Source organism: Tyto alba, unplaced genomic scaffold (genome assembly GCF_018691265.1).
Source record: "Tyto alba isolate M040663 unplaced genomic scaffold, T.alba_DEE_v4.0 Super-Scaffold_17, whole genome shotgun sequence".
Lineage (NCBI taxonomy): Eukaryota > Metazoa > Chordata > Aves > Strigiformes > Tytonidae > Tyto > Tyto alba.
In genome coordinates, this window is record NW_024881279.1 from 22,365,898 (window position 1) to 22,385,552 (window position 19,655).

At 59.5% G+C, this 19,655-nt stretch overlaps 1 protein-coding gene across 3 annotated transcripts in view; it reads left to right on the forward strand.

Moving 5' to 3' along the window:
- The window catches only part of CXXC5 (CXXC finger protein 5), a 38,775-nt gene extending 21,831 nt beyond the window's left edge, over window positions 1-16,944 (forward strand). The window contains exons 1-3 of one of the 3 annotated variants that reach the window (XM_032988497.2): window positions 9,188-9,210; window positions 9,881-10,934; window positions 15,924-16,944. In XM_032988497.2, coding sequence (XP_032844388.1) covers window positions 10,149-10,934; window positions 15,924-15,968 — 831 coding nt within the window. In that variant the 5' untranslated portion in view covers window positions 9,188-9,210; window positions 9,881-10,148 and the 3' untranslated portion in view covers window positions 15,969-16,944. Of the gene's footprint in view, window positions 1-9,187; window positions 9,211-9,880; window positions 10,935-15,923 lie in introns of those variants that run through there. The other 2 variants (XM_032988498.2, XM_042789986.1) reach the window with 2 other exon arrangements.
- Window positions 16,945-19,655: the final 2,711 nt, after the last annotated feature.

A 19,655-nucleotide genomic window follows, 5' to 3' on the forward strand; every position in this document is an offset into this window, starting at 1 on the left:
GGAATGGCCGGGGGGTGGTGACCCGGCTGGCTGGGGGTGGCTTGCGGGCAGGATGCTGGCCGTGGCCGCGGACAGGGTGGCTTCCCGAGGGCACCCCCCGCAGTGGGGCTGGCTGTGCTTGGATGCGCTGGTTTGGCAGCAGAGGAAGGGAGCTTTGGTCCCCCTCCAGCCCTGCCTCTGCCACCTGCCTCCTTTTTTTTCCCAGCCCATGAGTTTTCCCTGTATCAGCTTGGGTGGGGTCCGCCGGTCCCCACCAGCCATCCTGACCTTGCTCCCACCTCCCGGCCCAGGGGCGGCTCCAGCCCCGGCCCGAGTCTGTTGCTCGTTTTATTTTGGGTGATTTTGAATTCGACAGAGAACCAGGACCCAGGTGGAAATGACCGATGCTGGGCTCTGCTTTGCTGGTGAAATCGAGGGCTTTTGTTGCTGGCTCTTTAGCAGGCAGTATTTCTTTTTTTGGGGGCTGGATATATTCCTGGCAAGTAAAATGACGGATGCTCTGTTTCGTTTCCAGTGGCAGCATTTCAGATTCCTTGCTCCAGGGCAGGAGCCGAGCGAACTCCGATTCCGGAGCAGCTCTGGTACCTTGGCAGCTTAAAGGCCATGGGGTTTGCTTGAATGACAAGCAGCACCGAGCTCCGGGAAAGCTCAGGAGAGGCAGTTTTGTGCGGCATGCCCTCCATCTCCTGAAGGAGCGAAAGCCCGCTGAGTGGGGAGACAGCTTTTTATTGTCTTCGCGCTTTGCAGGCAGACTGGGCGGTGGTGGAAAGGCGACGCACAGAAGGCTGGCGTGCGCTGCCTTGCCAGCGAGCGGGAATGCTCCCTGAGTCGCTGCCGGGTAGATGGGGAGAAGCGCAAAGTCTTGGGGCATGGCTGTGTGTCTTCCTGGAAGTTCTCGGATGCCTCTTACCCTGGCTCTGCCCACACCTCCCCTTGTAACCCGGCTTGGAGGGACGGGCTGCGGATCCTGGCAGCTGGCTGTGCTGCATCCTGCAGCGTTGGTGAGCCGAAGCCATCGGGGAGGATGGGATCTGCTGGCGGGTCTTGCCTGCTGCCTGCCACAGTGCTGGGAGTGAAGCGTGAGGGATGGGGGTCCACAGCCCATGGGGGTCAGGACAGGTTGGAGACCTGCCTTCATGAGGGCTCCCCAGCCTTTTTTGGTCCGTCTGGATAGACCTGAGGCACGTGTGGGTCTGCGGGCAGGGCTTGGGACGGTGCTGGCAGTGGGCAGGGTTTGCCTGTCCCTGCTGCAGCTCCCCCGTGCTTGCTTTTGCTGCTGGAGATGACCCCAACTGCTGCTTGTGCAGGAGGGTGCTGGCAGCTGGGCAGCAAGACCTGCCTCCCCCCCAACTCTCAAGCCTCTCTGGCCCACTGGATTTACTGGGAGCAATTTCCCTGGTCACCAGGGCAGGCTGTGGTGCTTGGGCCGGCCAGCCCCATTGCTGCAGTGAGTTTTGGCTGTGATAAGCAAGGCTGTGGGGCTGGGAGGAGACCGACCCAGACTCCCTGAGGTCTGTGGGGTGCCCCGCTGTCCTCTCCCAAAGCTGAGCTGGTCTTCCCTCCGCTAAGCCCTGGCCAAGCAGCCTTCCTCCCCTTTCTCTTCTTCCTCCTATTTCCCTCCCACCAGCGAGGCCAAGCAAAATGCAGTGCTGACCAAAAATAACAACTGCTGGCAGATCCAGACAATGGATAAACCCCCGGTGAGGGCGAGGGCGACCCGAATCCTCCCAGAGGAAGACGGGATTATTCGCCGTCCTCTTAGACATCTGTCAGTAGCTGCCGTTTGCGGACCCCGGTGGCTTTCCGACAGTGCCGCTGCCTTCCTGGCAGTAAAAGCAGTTCCTCCAAAGCAGTCGCCTTCTGGAGTGGGTGCTCACGAGGGGCTTATTGGGGGTCGCACGCCTTAATCCCACTGGTGTGGAAGCAGCGGGGACCCAGCCCTCCAGGGTGTTTCTGGTGTGAGCAGCAGAGATGCCTCTTGGATGCCGATGTTGTCGTCAGCCCACAGAGTGGTGGCCGGCCGGGCTGAGTGCTCACCACAACATTGCTCGCACAGCTCCTGCCTCACTTCCCTGCGCTCGCTTGGTCCATGGGGCACAGGCACTGAGGTGTTAGCCTTGCCCCGAGCTCCCCCCCACCCATTAATGCCCAAACTCAAAGGCACTGAGCTGGCCCTGGTGCTCTCGAGTGCGCGCTCCCGCTGCTGGCGCGCTGCTTGCTTGCCAGTGGTGACGGTGACAGAGGTGCTGGCACCCACTGCCGGCTCTCCTGGGATCTGGAGCAGCCCCTCGGTTTGTGCTTTGCCACCACAGAACTGCCTGGTGGGATGCAGAGGGATGAGGTTTTGAGAGAGCTGGGAATGCACCTGGACCTCTCCGGGCTGGGGCTGCCCTTGGAGGTGGCACTGATGGATTTGGACACTACGAGAGGTGGCACTAATGGGTTTGGGCACCGTTGGAGGTGGCACTTGGAGGTGGCACTGATGGATTTGGGGTTCTTAGCCACCAAATATTCCCATGCGGCCATGCCTACAACTTTTTTTCTTATTTTTAATTAACTTCTTGGAGCTCTGTGCCTACTGATTGGTCTCTCTGTGACCTGGTTATCGGTTAGGCCCCAAGTAATTTATGCTGTAATCACCCCATCTGTTAATGGGAGTAATTCACACATCTTTGCTTGGCCTTGGTGAGGCTGTGTGTGGGTCTCCCCTGGGTGAAGCCACTCCTGGGCGCCCTGCAGCCCTTTGCAGTGGCTCTTGGGGCTCTTGCTGGGATACCCGTTGGTGCTGGCACTTGCTGATGGGCAGTGCCTACCCACCCCTCCCCCGCCCCCCCATCCATCTGGCCCCAGCGCCCTTGGGTCATTCAACCTGGTCTCCTGAACATCACAGCCCTGGAATCCCCTTGGGCTCCTCCCTTGGTGGAGGGGAGATTGGGGACTGGCTGGACCAAAGAGCTGGGGTCCCTCCAGGAGGGTCTGGGGTGAGCTTCACCCCAGGGGACAGGGGGGTTCTGCTGGGCTGGGCGTGATGCCACATCTCCAGGGGGGCAGCGTTAGGCAAGGCGATGCCAAGCTGGGGGGAGTGGGCGAGCAGCAGAGAGCCGTGCCACGGCGCGTGAATGTCAGATGCTGCTTGGCTGCGAGCTGGGCTCGTGCGAGCGCAGATCTGTTCAATCCCATTTGGAGGGGGGGGGGGAGAAGCGGAGGGGGGTGTGTGTGGGGGGGGGGCCCTTCCCGAGGCTCAATCTGGTAGGTTTTAGTTACAGTCATTTTAGGATTTGGGCAGCGAATTGGCGCAGCTTTGGCACGGGGAGGGGGATGAATGAGCGCCGGGAGGTGAGGCTGCCAAGCCTCCCTCATCCCCCTGAGTTGGGGAAGAGAGGGTCGCGCAAGTGGGTGCAGCCCCCGGGCTGAGCAGCGTGGCCGTCACCCGGCTCTCTGGGCAGCAGCTGGGCGAGCAGAGGAGGGGAGGGAGGAGGAGGTGCCTGGCATTGTCCGCAGGGCACCCGCAGCCCTGCAATGCTCGGGTGGACGCTTCAAATCGTGTTATCTCCATAACCGCCCGGCTCCGGCCGCTCCGAGTGGCAGCGGAGATAAGTGGATTTCCAGGGAGCGCCTGGTCGTCTGACATTTAAGACTCCTTAATCCGTAACCACCACCCCGTGGAGGCAGGACGCAGCCACGTCCCCCCAGGCGGGCAGCGTGGGGCAGTACCCGGGGCACGGGTCGGTCCCCACGGCGGTGGCTCTGGCTGTGCTGGCTCCGCAGCTCACCGGGGCGGCAGGGTGTGCGTGGGGATGGCCGCAGGGTGAGGTTCAGGGATGTGCACGGAGGTGCTGGTGACCCTGGGGATTTCCTTGTCCTCTCTGTGGTGGTAATCTCCTTGGAAGTCCAGGGCACGTTGGCGATACGCTCTGCCTTGCTTGGATGCATTTGCCCAAGCTGGGCATCCCTGCACTGCTGTGCCGGACTGGCACGGTGTGCTGGCGGGTTGGCAAGCCTGCAGGAGCCATGGGGTTATGTGGGGAGAGCCACCACCAGCGGGGATAAAAAATACGACTTTGCTGGCACCCTGGCCTAGGGAGCCCACCTGGGGAGGTGGCGTTGGTTCCTGCCTGCTCAGCTGGGCATCTGCAGGACGGCGACATGGCCTCACCACACCATCCCCTTGCTGGCTGGGTTGGTTGTGCATCCAGAGCTGCTTTTGGGAGGCACCACCAGAGCAGAGTGGCGGCGTGCAAGGAGGAGACGGGTGAAAGCCACTCTGTGCGCCATGATGATTCACCATCTGCTTCCAGGGCTAACTCCAGATGCTGGATTTAATCTTCCATAGCCTTTTTAATTCAGGAGTTGGCTTCTTAACGTCCCTCAGTGCCACCTCGGCAGCAGCGATGAGCAGAGTGGCTGCCACAGCTGGCCCTTCAAAGGATGTTTTGGAGCACAGGAGATGAACTATCTCCATTTGAGTTGTCCATCTGGCGAGCCGCCATACCTATGGCTCGTTAACCTGCAAATGCCCAGGGCGAGGCTTAGCATTTATGACACTGCCCAAACCTCCCCCAGGGCTGGGCGTCCTCTCTTGATGTCTGGAGAAAATGCAGTGGGTGATGGTAGCTTCCATGGTGCATCCAGGAGTTGATCTTCTGGCTGGACCAGTTTTTGAGAGGATGAATTTGAAGAGCGGAGCTTGGGGGCTGTTGGGTTGACAGAGGTGATGACTTGCAAATAATATAGGTGAAGGACGTCCTTGTCTTTGCCTCCGGGTGCCCCGTGCCTGGTTTTTGCCTCCGGGTGCCCATGCCTGGTTATCAGGCATCATGTTCTCCCTGAATGGGTGTTCTGCAGGTATATTCAGGCTTGGGAGATCGCTGTGTGATTTCTCTCTTGGTTCACATCGTTTTCCCACACGGCTTTGGCCAAATCAGCACCCCAGAGGTGACGGTGCCATGGGTCTCTGCCCTGCTAGCAGTCCCCGTGGCCAGCACTCACCTGGCTGAGTCCCCGGCAGCTCAAGACTTGATGGTGCTTCCTTGCGTGGTGGAAGAGGTCCAGTAGCCCTCTGGTCTGGTGCCTGCTGCCTGATTTCTGATCGATGAGGCTGTGATGAGACATCACCGCCAGCATTCAGTTGACCTGTGTCACCCAGTGGAGTAGCAGGTTCAACTGTGCTGTGGAAATCGGGCACCTGGGAGCTGAGCTGGGTGTTGTGCTGGGGTTGGAGCTGCTTTGAACCCTGTTCTGGCGGTGCTTGTTTTCCTGAGCCTTTGACCTGGGTTGCAGTTGGACCCTCTGACCCATGACAGTGCTACAGGGTGGTGGTCCTCTTCTACCTGCTGTCTTTTCTCATCTCAGGGTGTGTCTCAGACACCAGGCTGCCTCAAGGGTGTCTTGGGACTCCCCATGCATCGCTCCCAACACCCATGGCTCTGCAGGCCTGGCCATCCTGAGGTCCTGTTGGCCAAGGTGGTTGAGGAGCATGTGGCCCACCTCTGGCCCCTCCAGCTGGGGAGGTACCTCCAGCTGCAGCCTCCCCCAGCGCATGCCGTTCCTGGGGAGCCTTGGAGAGGGGCAGGTGCCGGTGGTGGGTGCCCTCCTTAGGTCTGCCCGTGGTGTGGCTGAGTCTGTCCATCCGTCTGTCCGTTCATCTGTCCATCACCAGGGTTTTGCTAGGGAAGTGGGGGCCATGCTGGGCAGGCGGCCGCATGGCGAGGGGGAGGAAGTGGGGACAAAAACCCAGCGGAGGGGACAATTACTGCCTTTCTCGAGGCTGAAAAGATGCCGGGGTCTCTTCCGTCCTTGTCCTCTGTCTGCTCGGAGCAGACAAAGCCGCCACCCCCAGTGCCCACCCAGCGCCCAGGGATTAGAAAAAAGACGAATTTTTATTTTCTCCCTTTGTCTTCAGAGCCCGGGAGCAGCTCGGCTTTGGCTTTGCTGCTTGCCTCTCCCTTTACGGCTGTGCCTGTGCACAGCTGACCAACCGGCAGCTTTTCCGGGAGGAGGTTGATTTATTTAAAATTAAAGGAAAGCAGAAGTTCTTCCTCAAAGATGAGACTTTTTATGTTGGCAGGAGCTGATGGCTTTCCAGCGATGCAGTGAAGTAACACAGGGGAGCAGGCTGGAAATCGCAGCTTTGTCATTTTTTTTTACGAGAAGCAAAGCTCCTCTCCTGCTCCCCTCTGACGGTAAATGGTGCCCTCAATCAGAGAGACCCTTAGTCCATCAGCCGGCGATGGTTTCCCCGGGTGCTGGTCCACCAGATACCCTTTTGCAACCTGTATTTTTTTTTGGGGAGTTGTTAGGACTATTGCAGCATGGTCCCTGAGGTCAGCGTGTGTGCCAGGATGCCGGGAACCCCCGGGGCAGAGTGAAGGGGGCATGTGGGGCGGTGCTGGGTGGGCTCCAGGGGGATGCCCCCGGGGAGAGGAGAGCTCCCTTTCTCCCCCCCGCCGACTATGGGACAGTGCTGCTGCCTTACCCCAGCTGAGCATCCTGGGCTGGTGGGGGGGCAGGTTTTGGGGGTGACCCATGGAAATACGGGTCTTGGTGGGAGTAGGGAGGGCGGAGTGGGTGACACCCAGGTGATAACCTCACCTGGGTGCTGCAGCTCACTCGAGCCCCTGGGGCACCTGGCTTTCAGAGCCTGTGGGCTCAGCCTGTACCTGGTTGGGGGCCTGTGGAGGGGAGGGGGGGAGCAGGGTCTTGCAAAGGGCTAGGAACCCCCTGGTTCGGGGTTGGGGCCTCCCAGCCTTGGTGGTGTCCCCTTGAATCCTGACGTCCCTCCAGGCTGCTGAGCTGCCCGGTGCAAAGACCCGGCTGGGGGAGCCCATCACGCGCCCCTTAATGCTGCGGCCGGGACTAAGCACCTTCTGACAGGGACCCAGATGATGCTGCCCGGTACCTTCCCCAGGGGATGGGGGCTGGAAAAGGGTCAGAAACGGGACTGGGGAGGGGCCTTCACGGTCTTTACTTGGGTCAGTCATAAAGAAGGGATTAAGATCATTAATTCCTCCCCCCGCTGGAACTAGCAGTCCGGCTGGGCAGAGGCTGCCGAGGTGCAGCTGAGATGTCTGCTGTGGTGGGTGGTCCCGCAAGCGTCCAGGGTTGGAGGGACACCCCTTCTGTGCAAATGAGCTAGGCACCCCACCAGCAAGCAGGTCCCGGGAGGGGACACAGTGTGGGGACAGGCCCATCCCAGCTGGCATGGCAGCGGTGCCCGGTGCCTGCCACCGCAGAGGAGCGTGGCCCCAAGGGGGCCGGGGGGGGCAGTTGCAGATGGTGGGAGCTGGCGCGGGCAGTGGGGTGGCTGGGACAACGGCCGGATTGTGCGGTGGCACCGCTCGGCACAGCTTGGTGCAGCACCCTGCTCCGGCAGCTGGGCACTGCCTCGCGTAGCTGGGGCTGAGAGGGGACACGCAGCCGTGTGCCCCTTGTCCCCATCGTGGGTGGCGGCGGAGCTGCGTCGGGTGGACCGGGGTGGCCTCGTCCTGCAGGGCCCCCCACCACAGTAGTGGGTGCTTGGGGGGCCTGTGCCCCATGCTCTGCAGCCATCGGCCCCAGTCAGAGGAGGTTATGACTGGTGGAGGCTCGGAGCTGCTGGCACCCAATTTGCGCGGCAGAATGGGACCGGTGGGCAGCTGGCAGCTGGGGAAGGCCTGGCTGTGGAGGAAGACGTGAACTGATGGAGATTGTGGCCGTGGCGTGCCTCCAGCCGTGGTGTGCCCTCCCCACTTCAGCTCCCGGACCCCGCCGTCCTGTGCCGTGGGACCCCTCGGTGTGGTGGTGAGCCCCATGCGAGCGCAACTGGGGCTCTTTGCCATGGCGATGCGAGCTGCGCTCCTGGCCGTGGCTGGAGACGCCGGGTTTTAAGGCCACGGCGGCTCGGCGGTTACAGCGCTGCGAGGCGGGCGGGCGGGCTGGTAAATCCCGGGCTGATCCGGCTCGGTGCTCAGCTCCCTGCTCGGCGGCTGAGCGGGGCTGCCGCGCCGTGGGGCGGAAGAGGCGCAGGGCCGCAGGAAAGGCAGCCGCGGGCGGGCGCGAGATAACGCCGCCGGGCAGCTTTATCTCACATCCTCCCGTCCGGTGCTTTTCCTGCTGTGCTCCCCACTCTGGCCCCAGCGCCCCGTTGCTTTCAGCGTTAAGGTGTTGACCTGTCCTAACGCCTCCAGGGGTGGGTCCCCCGTGTCCCCCTGGCAGCCAGAATGGGTGCCCCAGCCGCACGGGAGCCGCTCGCCCACCCTCCCAGCACCCATTTAGGGCGCACCCCAGCCTCGCCACCGCCCGACATCCTCCTGCCTGGCACGGAGTGCGATGCTCGAGGGAGGGCAGTCCGTCCTGCCTCTGCAGCCCTTCCTCCCCACGTAGCCTGGCGAGCTTCAGGCTGGAACCCAAGCCCTGCATCGATCCACACTGCATCTTAAATCCCGCAGCAGCTGAAGCAAGCGTTTTTTAGCGTGAGGGTGGTGGGAGGGTTTCTCTGCAGGCGAGCTAGCTCTGGCACCGGGGTGAGACGGGTTGCCTTCCTCTGCCAGTATCGTGGTGGTTGGTGCGGGGACCTTGCCCCTGTCAGCATTTTAACGGCAGTGCCCGCAGCTCAGCTGCCAAGCCGTGTCCATGGGGAAGGGTCCTGGGCTGTACCGGGGCTGCTGGGGTTGCATCACAGCTCTTCTGTAACAAAGGGGACATGAAGGGTGATGGAAGAGTAGGAGCAGGGTGCAGGGATGCCCCTCACTCTGCTCCAGCACCCCTGGGCGGGAGCAGGGGTCCCACCAGAGCTCTCTGAACGTGACTGCGTCCCTGCCCAGACTCTGGAGGGGAGGCTGCCGGGCTAGCCGGGATGGAAGGATGGGGTAGGCAAGGGGCCTCCTCCTGGCGCTGCCCTCCCCCAGCTGCTGCCGGGCTGGGGACATGGGTTCCTGCTCCACTAAGCCCTGCAGCTTTTCTCCTCTAAAGCCTGATTACTCCGGTGGTGCCTCTGCGTGCGTGCGTGCGTGCTGGGGAGGGGAGGAGGAGGAATTTCACAACAACAAGTGTTTGCAGCCACACTGGGCCCAGCTGCCCCAGAGCCGCCCCAGGGACAGCGGCATCGCCCCTGCTCCGGGGAACGGCGCCGAGGGGGTGCTCTTGCCCTCACCACTGAGCCCCTGCCTCTGCCCGAGCAGCCGGGCGCCTGCAGTGGGCTTGCAGGCAGGGCATGCAGGGGCATGGCGGGAGGTCAGCACCAGGGCTTGGGGGTGGACGCTGCAGTTGCCCAGGTGGCTTCCATCCCCTGCCCAGCGCTGGTGCGCAGTGCTGGCCTGGGGAAAAAGGTCCGGGAGGAGGAGGAGGGAAAGGAGGAGGAGGGTGAGGGGTGCAGCCTAGCTGGGGCTGAGGGAGCAGCATCGTCTGGGGGGGCGTGGGAGCCAGGGCACAGCCCTGTGCCTTGCTGCCTCCACGGCACCCGGCTGTGGGGATGCGGGTGGCCACAGGGTGGGGACCAGGTGCCCCTCGCACGAGCTCCGGCTGCGGGGTTCGGGGGGCATCCCACGGGCGCCCGTGACGGTTCCCATCCGGCGTGCGGGCCACACGCCGCTGGAGCGGAGCAGGAGAAGGAACCCCGTGACTTCCCTGGGGCTGCAGTCCCTGGGGGAGGAGAGCTGGGCACAGAGAGGCTTTAAGCAGCAGAGTGCCATTGCTACCAGGCCAGGACTTCCCCAGTGACCCCCCATTTCTGTCTGGATGGCGACCCTTTTAAAGAGCAGCGGAACGGATCTCCACTGAGGTCCGTTCCCTGGAGTTTCTTTGTTCACGGTGCTGAGACTTTCGTGGCAGGGGGAGGAAGAGCTGCTTTGAAAAGCCTGTTGGCTCTTGCCAGCGCTAACTCTCTTTTCTTTTCTACTTCCAGAGCCGCATGTTGTGTACCAGAGCTGCAGAGTATGTCTTTGCACTGAGATTGGACTGAAGTCCTCTGCAGCCGGCACCGGAGGAGACGCCCTGTTGATGAGCGTTCCCGTCTGAGCTTTCCCTGGCGGCTGGCGGGCTGGTGCTACCAGAAGGGCTTTGGGGGTCTTTCGCTTTGGTGTTGGGGGTGGGTTTTGGGGGGTTTTTCGTGTTTTTTTTTTTTTTTTTTTTTTTTTTTTTCGGTTTGGTTTTGCCGTTGTGCTCGGGGCACCATGTCAAATTCGGGCTCCCATCAAGACACTGGGAACAAGCCAGAGACGGAAAAAAATAACCAAGATGACTCTCAACCCCCTGTCAACTCTGAGAGGAGGAACAAAAGTGGAATAATAAGTGAACCTTTGAATAAAAGTCTTAAGAAGTCCCGTCCACTCTCCCACTATTCCACCTTTGGTAGCAGCAGCTCGGTAAGCGAACATTCAGAGAAAGGCAACCCCTTAGCTAATGGCAACGAAGCAACTGTGGATAAAAGTCATTCTACCTCAAAGCACAAAAACATCTCTAGTATGCTGAGCAAATTAGACCGGGTGTCGGAGATCTCCTCAGAAGGACAGACCGCCCTACAACAGTTTGCTCAGTCGACAGAAATGCTCAAAAGAGTGGTACAGGAGCATCTTCCTCTAGCAAGCGACCACGGGACTGGTATCTCTGACATGGAGGCAGTCTCAGCTGCAGAGACAATGAACGGCCCCTCTGATTTTCCTTACCTGGGGGCTTTTCCCATCAACCCAGGCCTTTTCATTATGACCCCTGCCGGCGTGTTTCTGGCAGAGAGCGCGCTCCATATGGCTGGCTTGGCAGAGTATCCCATGCAGAATGAGTTGGCATCTGCCATCAATTCGGGGAAAAAGAAACGGAAAAGATGCGGCATGTGCCCGCCCTGCCGAAGACGGATAAACTGCGAGCAGTGCAGCAGTTGTAGGAATCGCAAAACTGGCCACCAGATTTGCAAATTCCGAAAATGTGAAGAACTCAAAAAGAAGCCTTCTGCAGCACTGGAGGTAACCGGCCCCTCTCAGGCACCCTAACCCCTCCTCGGGCTGCGCTCCTGGGTTCGGATCTTGCCCTAGATAATAAAACACCTGGTACTTCTTACTTTTTTATTTTTCCCTTTTCCATTAACAGTTCTCACCGTGAGATGTGTGCTCTGCCCAGTGCCCCCAGTCCCCGCCCTCCCTTCTGTACTGGGGTTGATTGACTTGGGGAGGAGGGATGGGGCCTCTCCCTGGGGTCCCCCGACATGCTGGGTTTCTCTCTCCCCTTTGCAGGCGTAGGCAGCAGCGGGTCTCTGCTTGAGTTGCGGTGCCGGCATCCCTTGTCCCGAGGGGGCTGCATCTCCCTGAGCCAGGGAGCGGCTTCTAACCTGGCAATCGGGGCAGCGGGTCGGGAGGCAGGAGGCAGATTTTTGGGGTAGAGCTCGGGGGTAAATCAGTGATGCTGAAACCCGCGGCCATGGTGCAGGTGGAGCCCAGCCCCTTAGCTCACCCTTCGCGCTGGGCAGGAGCACGGCCGTCCCTGGTTTTGGGTGGCAAACGGCTGCGGCGTGCGCTGGGCAGTATCTCCTGTGCTGTGTGGCCGTGCTGGCTCTCCCTGGGCCAGCATCCGTTTGCGGTGGTCAGGATGAGTCCCAAGGCACCGGTCGGGTTTCCTCGTGGTGGCTGAGCTGCAGTCCCCACAGGTGTTGCACCGGCTTCGGCACCCAACTGATCCAGGAGCACCCCTGCTCCTGGCACGCCCGCCGAGCCCGGGGGGGGTCCGGATCGCCCCTGGGGTGAGGCTTTGAGGCGGTCCTTGGCCCACCCTTGGCCTCAGAGGAGAGCCGCTGCAAGCTGCCGTCGGGTTGGGATGTCGCCTTGCCAAATCCTCTGGGGAGCTGCGATATTCACGTGGGGAGCACGGGAAGAGTCCGGTGACTCGAGTCTGAAATTCATTCAGGGTGGCTGCTGGTGTGGCATTGGTGAGGGCTGGGTGCTGGTGGTGCTGGGGTGCGGTGCAGGGGTGGTGTGTGGGCACCCCATTGCATAGCCTGCCTCTTGGGGCACACCTATGGGTGCTCTGGGCCAAGACCTGTCTGCTGGCTCCCCTGTGTGTTGTGCTTAAGCCAGGTTTGTTTCTTCTGGGAGATGATCCCACTGTCAACTGTGCTGGCATGCTTCCTCCTGATGGTGAGCACATCCCCAGAACTGGCAAAGGCTAAAAACCCGCCTGGACATCAGCTGAATCGTGCGTCCTGGCACGAGGGCATTGCTCATTTTCTGGTCCTCCCAAAGAGACAACCCACCGTTTTCTTAGCCACCTTCTACGTTTTTCAATTAGCATCAGCTCTGAATGAATAGTGAAGGGGAAAAAAAAAAAATCTATTTGGGCGGTGGGGATGAGGAGAGGGGGACTGTGTCTTTCAAAAACCGCTGTATTGCTAAATTATATTCTTGTTCTAATTTGCTGAGTCAGTGATCTGGAAAAAGGGAGAAAGGGAAAAAAAAAAAAGTTCATCTCTTCCAAAGAGTCCTAAAGCGGGTCAATAGACTCAGAGCTCGTGGCAGCCAGAGGAGTTGCTCCCTTCTCCCAGCTCTGTGCCGGGTCCGGGGATGATAAATAGCACTGGGAACCCATGGAACGGTCACCCCCTTGGTTGGTTTCCCCATCCCGTGGCTGGATGAGGAACTGAAGCCACTGAAATAGGGCTTTTCACCTGATAGAGTTAGGCCTCACCAAAGATTGGTCCCCATCCCTCCTGGGCACAACAATGCGCATGTGAGGCTGAGAAGAGATGTTGTGCTGGTGGGGATGGGTGCCTGGTTAGATGTGGGTTGCTCCAGGGCATCACCATCCCCTTTTTAGAGCAGATCCTCCCCTCTCTCAGGATATCCACTTGTGCTGTGTATTGACTTTAGTAGGGTTTGAACAAGATTGTGGCTGCATGTGGCTGGGACAGGGATGCTGGGACCCCAGCTGATGTCCCGAGGTCACCTGGGTCAACGACTGGGTTGCTAAATCTTGCCCTACATCACCCAGCTTTGGTAATGTGTTGCGCCGGGCCAACCCTAGGGCAACCACCAGCATCTGCCTCGTGGTGGAGACCCATCTGGAGGTGGTGGTGACCAGGACACAGAGCAGCTCCATGGACCAGTGGTCCTGGTGGCGTGCCGTCACACCACAGTGCTTGATACCAGGATAGGAGGGGCCATTCAGCGGCCTTTTATATGGGGCTGAAAAATTCACAGGGCTTTGTGCAGCATCGTCCCCCTCCGCAGGGAGCTGTGCCATTGCCCAGGGGAAGAGCAGTGCGCAGTGACTCTGGTCTGCCAGCCCAGTGCGATCAGGGGAGCGTCCTTGGAGAGCCCGGACAGGGGCCGCAGCTGTGATTAAACGTTGATCTGAAATCGAGCAGTAAAAAAAAAAAAAAAAAATAGAATTAAACCTTTATGGCAGCATAAAAAACTGGGCTAAATCCCTCTGCCACCGTTAAGCTTTATCTGCACATCTACAGAGCCCGAATAACCGGTCGCTGCTGGTGTCCCGCTGCGGTGGAGGGTCTGAGACCAGTGAGGCAGATCGGATGCTCAGAGCAGGCAGCAGCACGTCCCTGCACTGACCGGGCTCTCTCCAGGCTCTGCCAGCCCCAGCAACCCCGGGTAATGCCATGCGGGTTGGTGGCCAGCCCTGGACAGGTCACCCTGGGCTTGTCTCCAGAGCTGTAGGTCACATGAAGGCCATGAATAGTCGGGATTTGACTCAACAGAGCTGTCCTCCGTCTGGAAAAGCCTTGGTGAAGTGCCTTGGTGCCCCAGCCAGTGCTCATGTGAGGGTCACAGCCATCCTCATGTGAGTCTCATGGAGACTTTTCACCAAGACCTGTCATGACGGGACAAGGGGCAATGGTTTTAAACTGGAAGAGGGCAGGGTTAGGTTGGACATAAGGAAGAAAAGTTGTATGATGAGGGTGGTGAGACACTGAACAGGTCACCCAGAGAAGTTGTGGATATCCCATCACTGGAAGGATTCAAGGTCAGGTTGGATGTGACTTTGAAGAACCTCATCCAGTCAAAGATGTCCCTGCACACAGCAGGGGGGCTGGACTGGAGTGTCTGTGAAGGTCCTTTCCAACCCAGATGATTCTGTGATCGTGGGGATGGAGGGAGGGAATCTATCCTGGGCATCCACATTAGAGCTGATTGTCCATCTTTAATAATTAAGAGGCAGAGCTGTTTAAGGTGATGAGTATCAGACATCTCCTTCCAGTCCCATTAGGAGCCCCCTCTCCTCTTGTTCCTCTCTCCTGGGATGATGTATCTGAGTAGGAAGCCCTTGCTGGGAGGTCTGCCATGCTCTGCCCCACGGATTTTACATCCGGTGCCTTGGGCAGGATCCAGCATGGGCGCTTGTGTCTTCCCCAGATGCCTGATTACATATTGCAGAGACCTCTGGGGCAGTGGTGATGCCTCCAGCTCTCTGCTTGTTGGCTGCCCCAGCTCAGTTTGCCCAGAGGACCAGACACGAGCTGGGAGCAGAAGGTGTGATCTGCTAGCAGCCTAGCTGGGCACCACCGATTCTTGCTTATTCTCTCCCTTCGCTCCCTTCTCCCTGCCCCAGCCCCATGTCTGCGTCATGGTGCCTGTGGAAATGAGCATGTTGGGGTCCTTCCTGCAGGGATGGGGGGAGATGCTGTCCTGGTTACTCACGGAGGCTTGGTGGGTGTCTTGATCTAAGAGAAGGACCCGATGAGAGCCAGCTGGCTCCTATGTGGCCTCAGGGACCCGAATGTGGCATGGTTTGGACTCTTGGGACAACACTTGAGGTGCCCTAGCCCTGCCTATGGGCTCAATGCCGGGAGCTGGCGCTGGGGCTGGCTGCTCCCCCACCGCCCTGTGGCAGACCAACCTGCTGCCCTGTGCCCATCACCGCAGCCTGGGGCTTGTTTCCCGCTGGTGTCCTTTGCTTATTTGGAGATGCAGGAACCAAAGGGCCCTCTGAGGCACGTCCTGTTGGTGATCATGTGGCCCTACCTTCTGGCTAGCGTGGCTTAGCCTTGCTTGGGGGCTATTGGCAATGGGAGGCATTGTGGTTCCTGCATACTCCACCCATGGTCTCATGAACATTGCGTGGGCTTCCCACCCCATCCAGCTGGGAAATGTCCCAGGTTCTCCCTACAGAGGACCACAGAGCTGTTGGGGCCATTGCCCCACACCGCCTTTCCTGGAGGTGGCTTCAAAGAGGTCTTGTCAGTTGTTGGGCGTTTCGTTGCGTGTGGGATTGAGCCTGGTGGGACTCATCCCTCTTCCCCTGCGAGATGCCAAGAGATCCCTAGTCGTGCCCGAGGCTGCTCTGTTGGGAACAAGGTTGTCCACTGTGGCCAGGCAGCAGCAGGGTGATGTCCCCTGTATCCAGAGCACCTCCTGGGTCTGGTAGCCCCAAGCCCGGCCAACTCACCCCCCTGCCTTAGTTTCCTCCCCAGATGTTTCCCTCCTCGACCTGTCTGTTGGCTGGGCTCCTGTCTGCTGGGTGTCCGTCCATCCGTAGCAAGGAAGGTGGGGGGGCTGGCAGCGGGGGGGGGGTGCTGGGCTGGGCCGTGGCAGCTCACCGTGGCCTGGCCATTGTGCTCGCTATCGACCGGAGGGGAAGTCGGGGGCCGGGCCATTGTGCCGGCCGCGGCACGGGGACCTGGGAACAATGGCTGAGCTGCTGGGCTGGGTGCCCTGCCGGGGAGGGGAGGGGGAGGCCGGTGGCGGGGGGGACCCCCATCTACCTCCGGCTGGAATTCCAGCACTGCTGGATTGCTGGAAGCCTTGGGATGCGCAACCGCGGCCGGGGGATGCCGGGCTGGGGCTGGATCCGTCCCAAGGCCGGTGACCGGGATGGGGGTGGGGAGGGGGGGGCTGGGGTGGGGGCGCGGGTGCACAACCCTGGTGCTGAGCGGCTGTGCCGGACCCGACCTAATGCCTTGTCCCTTCTTCTTCTGTCCCCCCCTCCCTGTTTCTCTTCCTTTCCAGAAGGTGATGCTTCCTACAGGAGCCGCGTTCAGATGGTTCCAGTAGGAACGGGAATCCCAAAGCTCTGTCATCCAAGTGCAATGTCACTGCTTGCTTGTGTTGTCTCAGGCAAGGGATTTTTGGCTGAAATGAATGGATGCACCTGTGTCTCTTTAGAACCAAAAATATTTTCTCGCAAATCTCATTCCTGTTTTTATAATTTTTTTTTTTTGCGTTCGTTTTAACATCTTCGAGTCCTAGTCAGACATTTAACTGCTTTTCAAATAAAAATAATTAAAAGAAAAAAACAATGGATCTGTAAAGTACCAAGACTTAATAGACAGAGTATGGACAATCAGTTTCTTTCTGTGTTTTGGTGTTGATGTTGTTTATGTGTGAAAGATGCAGTACTTGTGTAGGGAATGTAAATTTACAGTAACCTTTTAAAATCTAGTTACTAATAAGCACTACTGTAATTTAGCACAGTTGTTTAATTGCACCCTCATTTATACTTTTTATTTGATTCTTTCCCATCATACAATAGAGTGGATAGTTTCTAGAATGCCTCAACTTCATGTTTATAAATGAGAATATGTTTAAAGCGATGTAGTATCCCTTTTCCTAGCCATTCACCTATGTAAGTTTAACCCGCAAGAGGTTCAGTATAAAAGGTGGAAGAAAACAATTGCTACACAACTGGCGGTCTTCAAAAAAGGAAAAAAGAATAAAATAAAAAAAAAGAATAAAAAATTCATTGTTAGTTTATTAATATAGAACAAGAAACACTGCGTACAGAAAAACCTCCTAATTGCAACGGTTTACTCCTAGAAGTAATTTTTGTAAACTTACTGAAATGAAAATCAAAATAAAAATAATATTGCAGGACCTGTGCTGAAGCAGTTACGAAAAGTGATATTTCTCTTCTGTTCAAATCCCCGTCTCTCCAGCTCTCTCTACATCATTAAATTGAAATGCTGTTTGTAATGTTTTAGCAATCCAGGCTGTTTTTGTGAATAAAATGAATGCATGTTTTGTGTCATGATTTACAGCTTTGTTATTTCTCTCCCACCCCTCCTTCCAGCTACCCCGGCCCCCGACTCCCGCTCCGCGGCCGCCAGGCGCGGTCCCGCTGGGGCTCCTCGCCGGTGGCCGTGCCGGGCCCAGGTGGGATGGGGCGAGGAGCTGAGCTGGAGCCACCCCGGCTGCTGCGGCTGCGTGCTTAATCCCGGCAGCGGCTGGGCTAAGCCAGCCCCGGCCCCTCCCAGGGATAGTTCCCGGTTTGGGGTTTTACCAGGTAGCGCGGCACCGTTTGTTTTTGTCAAACCGGTGTCGTCCACACGCCACGGAGGATGGCGGTGAGGCTCGTTTTGTCGGGACAAGTGCGGAATGAGCTTGTGAAGGTGAGCGCGCTCGGAGAGCTGGGCAGCTGATGGATGGTGCTCCAGCCCGGCCTCGTGCCGGCGCTGGGTCAGCGGGAGCCGTCAGGGATGGAGGCAACGTTGGATGGGCTTGGCTGTGGGCAAGCCGGCGGGGTTGCTGCCGGTGCTCGGGGTGCCACACTCAGTGTCGCGCCAGACAGGCGGGCTGTGTGTCCCCTTACAGCCCCGGGGAGGGTCTCCTGGCCATGCAGGCACAGTTGTCCCAGCCTGAGGGAAGAGGTAGACCTGCCTGGACCTGGCAGCACCGGCTCTGCCTTGCTGCGAGGAGGTAGCCGGAGCCTTTGTCCCTGGCTCCAGCCAGTGTTTGGGCCAGCATCTGTTGACCAGATGTGCGTCCGGAGGAGGCGGGGCAGGCGACGGCAGTGCATGGGCTCCATCCCTGCCGGGCAGCGACCTGGCAGGACCGAGCACAAAGTCCTTGGGGAAAACTGCCCCAAATAGCCTTGCCGGCAGCCTTTCACCCGGCCGCTCCCAGCAGCTCTCAGGGGGTTTGGAGCCTGGCCCCAGGCACGCCGGGCATGCCGGTGGCTGAGCCCGGGAGTGCCTGCGGGGATGCCTGGAGCTCCTGGAGATGGCAATGGAGCTGGGCCAGCGTGAAGAGGGACAAAGCTCAGGGCCTGTGGGGACAGACAGACTCTGCTCGCACCCCAGTGTGTGGCATGCCCAGCTTGTGCACCGACCGGGGTGGCACTGGCAAGGGGCTGCAGGGAGCTGGTTCCCAGTTCACACTGCTCTGGCAACAGCAGAAATCACTTAGCAGGAATGTGGTGGTGGCGGGGGGTGGGGGTGTTGTGGGAAAAAGGAGTCTGGCTGGTTTTTTTATGACTGTGGCTAACGGTTGGGTCTGTGTGAATGCACAGTCCTGGCACCTGGGGGGTGAGCTAGCCCCTACCCCATGCTGGGAGAGCATCCTGGGGACCAGGATGCAGAGCCCCTCGCCGGTGGGGGGGCCTTCCAGCCCCAAGCTGCTGGGAATGCTGCTTCGTCCCACTGGCAGCTGCGGCTGGGGAGTGCTGGGCCTGCCCCGTGGGGCTGTTCCCCCTGGTCTGGCCACGTCACCCGCTGTGGGGCTGTGCTTGGGGCTGTGCCCGCAGCGGTGGGGGGGCTGCCGCCGGCACAGGCTGGTGCTTGGTGAAGTGCCACCGGGGCAAGTTGCAGCTGTGTGCAAACCCCGCTGTGCCTCGCTGCCTCTCCACAGCCTGCTGCCCCCTGGGACCGCAGCGTCCCCAACTCTGCTTTCCCCTCCAGAAAGCCACCAGGCACGGGGCATGCGTCCCCATCACGCCCGTGGGCATCACACCATCCGTGGTGGTGTATTGCGACAGCCCAAATGCTCCAAGGAGCCCCTCGGGGGAGGTGTGGGGCAGCACCCAGCCCCTGTGGGCAGGGAGCATGGAGGAGGCCAGGGCAGCCGCTGTGCTTGGAGCTGCTGCCTGTACAGGCGGGTGCGTTGGGAGCGATGCCCTGCTAGATCCCCTGCCTTCACCACTACACTGAGCCCAGCGCAGCCAGTGCCTGCGTGCTCCTCCGGCCAGGGCATCCGCAGGGCGTGTGGGCACTGGTAGGGACTGGGGGTATTTGCAGGAACTGGGGGGCATTTGCGCTGGCGGGGGAAGGGAGCGATAACAAGGGCACGTGGTGCTTGCAGGGAGGACGTGGGCATCAGCAGGGGACAAGGAGAGCAGGGGCTTCCCCAAGAAGGAAGAGGGAAAATGGGCGTGGGAGAAAGGAAGGAGCCAGAGAGAGGGTGGGATTCAAACCTGCCTGTGAGTGGGATGGGATGGTGGGCTGTGGGGTGATGGGGAGGTGGGAGACAGGGTGCTGGGGCTATGGAGTGGCCCCTTCACCCCACATCTAGCTCACCCCCATGCTGGGCTACATCTGCACCTCCTGGGTGTGTGTGTAGGTGGACGGCACTGTGCTCGCCATCGACCCTTGCCGAACAAGCTCCTGCCCAGGCAAGCAGGACCTCAGGCATCCCCTGAGGGTGAAGCCCATCCTCTCCCCCACCATCAGCCAGTGCCACCATCAGGCACAGCCCCTGTGCTGAGCTGTCCCCACTGCCTGACCAGCTGCTGGTCGGGAAGTGGCACCCAGGGCTGCTGTCCCAAGGGTGGCCACCAGCAGCTGAGTGGCACAGGGAGCATGGGATGGTGATAAGCTCTGCATGGAACTGAGGGAGAACTTTGAGTGCTACCAACAAGGGCTGGCCCAAGGTTGCTCTTAATTAACATCTTCATTAAACAGTTAGCAGGAGGGCAAGGAAACCCGCTGCTGCCCTACGGCGTGCCATCCCAGAGGGCATGGCTGTGTC